The sequence below is a fragment of the Echinops telfairi genome, unplaced genomic scaffold (genome assembly GCF_000313985.2).
Source record: "Echinops telfairi isolate 266 unplaced genomic scaffold, ASM31398v2 ScPeMD7_7414;HRSCAF=8452, whole genome shotgun sequence".
NCBI classification, from domain to species: Eukaryota; Metazoa; Chordata; class Mammalia; order Afrosoricida; family Tenrecidae; genus Echinops; species Echinops telfairi.
This window is the reverse complement of record NW_022111314.1, coordinates 2,962,075-2,966,433: the sequence shown is the minus strand read 5'-3', so window position 1 is coordinate 2,966,433 and position 4,359 is coordinate 2,962,075. Positions and strand designations below refer to the sequence as shown.

Here is a 4,359-nt window from a genome sequence, read left to right as displayed (position 1 = left end):
GTGGTGCCCCGGCCCCGCCCTTCGCTCCCAGCGGCGACACGGGCCGGCGCCGCCCCGCAGCGCGCCCCGCCCCTCGTGACGCGCACGGCGGGCGGGGGCCTTGGCCGGAGCGCAGCTGAGGAGCCCTGCGCGCCCACCGCCGGCTCCGTCCAGCTGTGACCGCTGGGCGAAGGCGGGCAGGCTGTCAGGTGTCCCGGGCGCTGGCAAGGCAGGTCTGATCCGTGTGTGTCCGTGTCTGCGGGGACTGAGCGCCCGCCGCTTCTGGGTCACGGCTGCAGGCGGCAGGAAGGCCAAGGACAGATGCTGGCTGCTGCGCCTCGGATTCTGGGCTGCTGGGGGGCGGGGGGAATGGGAAGGAAGGGACATGGCTCCAGAAAGCCGCCTTTCTAGCCATGGGTCCGCGGGGGTAGGCTGAGCCTCTAAGCCTGGGGACACCGGCCCCAGCTGGGGCGCTTCCCTGTGTAGGCACCCACAATGCCTTGCTGTTGCGAGATGGGCAGCCAGTTGCCCATGAGAGTGGGAAGCAGGAGGCGCGCTTGTGTGGGGCTCAACCCGCTGCCAGGATCGTGATTTATGCGAGCTACAAACAGTGCAGCTGCGGGTAGGCAGTCAGCCTCAGGCTGGGAGCCTGTAGCTAGAATCATCCCAGACTCCCGTGGCTTGATGCCACGTGGTCTGAACCCCAGGGAAACTGGGAGCTACTTGCTACCTCTGGCCTTATTTCTGTAGGGCCCTGTAGGTATTTGTCTCCCACCACTTCCTCGCTCCCCCCTTCAGCCCCCTACCCTAACTTCTGTGCACAAACTTAGCCATCTGTTGTTAAAGTTTGGCAGGTGAAATGACGTGGTAAATATACAGGTGTACTTTCTGGAGAGCATTGGCGGCTAGGCATTCAAGGTTCCTTTTCATTGGCCGGAGGGACCAAGGATAAACAGCCAGACCCAGGAGCCCTGCAGAGGACTGGTGGGGAGACCCCTGGAAAATAGGTTCAGAAGGTTGATGGTCGTGTTGATTCTTAATCGAGAGTGCCCAGGTGTCACTCATATTAGCAGGGCATTTAATTGACGAAAAGACCTCCATGCTTATTGAGGAAAGAAAGGAATGATTCCGGAAGAAAAGGAAAATCAAAGGCCTCTAGTGCTATGGAGGCAGGGACCTGCCAGAGCCAGGGACGAGCTGGGTAGTCCAGGTGAGGCCGCCCTTCATGGGTGCCCAGTGTCTGTAGCATCTGGTCTGTACCAGACCGCTCCCTGGATGGGAAGGAAGGTGCCACTCTGGAGTTTGTGCTCCAGGAGAGCAGAGGCCTGAGCACAGCCCCTGGCCCTGGAGGGCTGTTTGCTGACTGGTGGACAGGATTGGGCATGTGGTGGGGCTGGGGTGGCTGCTGTGGTGTAAGAGCTGACTCTCACACCTTGCCTCACTGCGCTATTTCCAAAGCAATTAGACGAGTTAGGTAGTGATTAAAAGACAAAAACTCACTACCATCAAGTCAATGTGGACTCATAGTGACCCTATAGGACAGGGTAGAACTGCCCCTGTGAGTTTACAAGATTGTAACTCTTTAGGGGAGTTAGAAAGCCCCGTAGAGACACCTGTCTTTTTTATATAGTACTTCACAAAGTTTGTGGGAAAATTCCATTGTCTTTTAATTCATGTTTCACAAACTTTATAAAGCTTTGCTCATATATATACATATACATACACACATATATACATAAATACAGATATACACATATACACATATATACATCCCTGGGCTACTAATTAAAAGGTTGATCGGTTAAACCCACCTGGAGGAGGCTGGTATTCCGAGGCCCAAAAGTCCCCTCCTTGAAACCCTGTGGAGTAGTGCTGCTTCCGCCCACGTGTGGTCACCGAGACTCAGAACTGGCTGGACAGTAGTAGTGGGCACAGGCCAAGTGCGAGTGGGCCTGTTTGCAGCATTTATTTATAGTAGTGTGATCTTACATCGAGCATTCGCTGTGAAAAGAAAACAGACTACACTGTAGATATAAGGCAACGATTCCCCCTCCCCCAAATATTTCCTTGCTCCACAAATATTAAACATCAGACAACTGCAAAACCAACTGGGTCGTCGTGGTGTTGTGAGCATGTGCAGTAAGGCTGACTTGACCTGGCTCTGTGGCTTCGATTTCCGGCAGTGAGGAGGCCTTTCCAAACATAAGCGGACGAAAGCAACCACTTCCCTTTCTGTCACCATCCGCCAGCAGCTTGAGCAAGAGCATTCCGAGCACCGCAGAGAAGGTGATGTAAACTCGGGAGGGGAAGAGGGCCTGGATTTGTGCTGCTGTCCCCATGTCTCTTGCAGGGAGGGGTGGGGAAGGTAAAGTAGTCTTTATCACTATGGGGGCTCGGGGGAAATAACGCAGTATTTGTTGCTCCAGGGGCTGGGCGAGTACAACACAGTATTTATTATTACCAGTCTGTTTTCCAGACCACTCATCAAAGCCTAGATGAGGATCAGCCTTGTGTTCTTTTCAAGAAAGGGAATCGGCTGAACGACTCTCATCAGACAAGCAGGTAATGGTTTATAATGGCCTTCTCTCAGAAATGACAAGTGCTTTCCATCCTCCGACAGCATTTGTGTGCATTGTGTGTGTGTGCATTGTGTGTGTGTGTGCATTGTGTGTGGGGGGTGGGGTGGGGGATATGTCTGCGGGTTAAACAACAACCAGTGAACACGAGCAGGTGAACTGTGTTTAAGCATGGCTTGTTGGTAAAGATTCTAGAAGACCCAGTTTATAGAATCGGCAGCTCAGCTATCCTTCCTTTCCACGTTGGTTTCCTTTTGTGCACAAGGACCCTCTTTGTCTAACAGAGGTTTATCGAGAAAGCCTTTCTGGCCGGGTCAACACCTGTGAGGAGGAGACCAGAGCAAACCCCGCATCCCAGAGTCAGCACTAGCTCGTAGCAACCCTGTGAGGCAGGGAAAACTGGCCCCTAGGTTCCTGCATCCAGAGGGAAGCTGGCGGCCACACCTTTCTCCCGTGGAGCAGTTGGTGAGTTTGAACCGGGAACCTTTTGGTTGGTTAGCAGCTGAGCACTTAACCACTGCACTACCAGGACTCCTTGTCAAGACACAGTATCGACTAAAAGTATAGGGTTGTTGTTCTTTGCGAATGACACATGCATGGAATTAATGAATAATGTGTGTGTGAGAGAGAGAGAGAGAAAGGGGCACAGCAAACCTACTGGTTGATTCTGACTCTGGCAACCCTCTGTACCAGTGGTTCTCAACCTTCCTCACGGTTCTCAACCTTCCTCACGCTGCGACCCTTTCCTACAGGTCCTCACCTTGTGGTGACCCCCAACCATAACATCATTTTCGTTGCTACTTCATCACTGTCATTTTGCTACTGTTATGAATCGGGCGACCCCTGTGAAAGGGTCGTCCGACCCCCAGGTTGAGAACCACTGCTCTCTATGGTGGTACCCCCACCATACCACCCACCGCCAAAGTGTTGGTTCTGACTCCCAGCAACCTGATAGAGGGCTTTTGAGGCTGTCAATCTTAACAGGAGCACGCAGATAGCTTCTCCTAGGGAGTGGCTGGTGGGTGTGAAAGGCCGACCTTGTGTCATAAGACCAAGGCGTCCACATCAGTGCCGCGGGACTTGTTCATTCCACATCACATCTCCCCATCTCTGTTGTGCTGGACAGCACCACGTGGCTTTATGTCCACCCTTGGAAGCACAATGTTCTTGGGTGTGCCTCCTTTTTGGAAGCATTTTAATAGCTTTTCAGTGAATGTAGGAGCCTTGGTGATACAGTGGGTTATGTGTTGGGTTGCTAACCTCAAGGTCAGTAGTTCAAAACTACCAACCACTCCAATGGAGAAAGATGAATCTTTTTGCTCCCATAAAGATTTACAGTCTCAGAAAGCCCACAGGGACTATCCTGGCAGTCGCTGCAGGTCAGAATCTGCTTGATGGTGGTTCTGTAGAAGGTGCATTTTACCTTACTTGCAGGTCCTTAGAAACCCTGGTGGTGCAGTAGGTAACATGCTGGGCTGCTAGCCACACGGACAGCACTTGATAGCCACAGCCCGCTCTGGGGGAGAAGATGAGGTTTTCATCTTCTCCCGTAAAGATCGACAGTCTTGGAAACCCAGTGGGGCAGCTCTGCCGTGCCCTCAGATAGGGCTGCCGTGAGCTGGAATGGGCGCGATAGCAGCAAGTTTGGTTTGGTCGTGAAAGGTCGTCTAAGGCTGGCACCTTTCACACCTGCAGTTCCCTTGTTTATGCCAGTCAACGCGGTGGCTGTCTCCTGAAGCCTTGGAACCCCCAGAAGGGTCAGTCCCCATAAGAATGGATTCGTTGACCTGGGCTGGGTGGATTT

General features: G+C 52.9%; 1 protein-coding gene across 1 annotated transcript in view; it reads left to right on the top strand.

The window, feature by feature from the left end:
• Positions 1-2,139: 2,139 nt before the first annotated feature.
• FAM217B (family with sequence similarity 217 member B) overlaps positions 2,140-4,359 on the top strand; it is a gene marked incomplete at its 5' end in the record, with an annotated part of 5,752 nt that continues 3,532 nt past the window's right edge. The window contains 2 exons of the mRNA XM_030887490.2: positions 2,140-2,265; positions 2,456-2,541. Of these exons, the coding sequence (XP_030743350.2) occupies positions 2,140-2,265; positions 2,456-2,541 (212 nt within the window). The remainder of the gene's footprint in view (positions 2,266-2,455; positions 2,542-4,359) is intronic.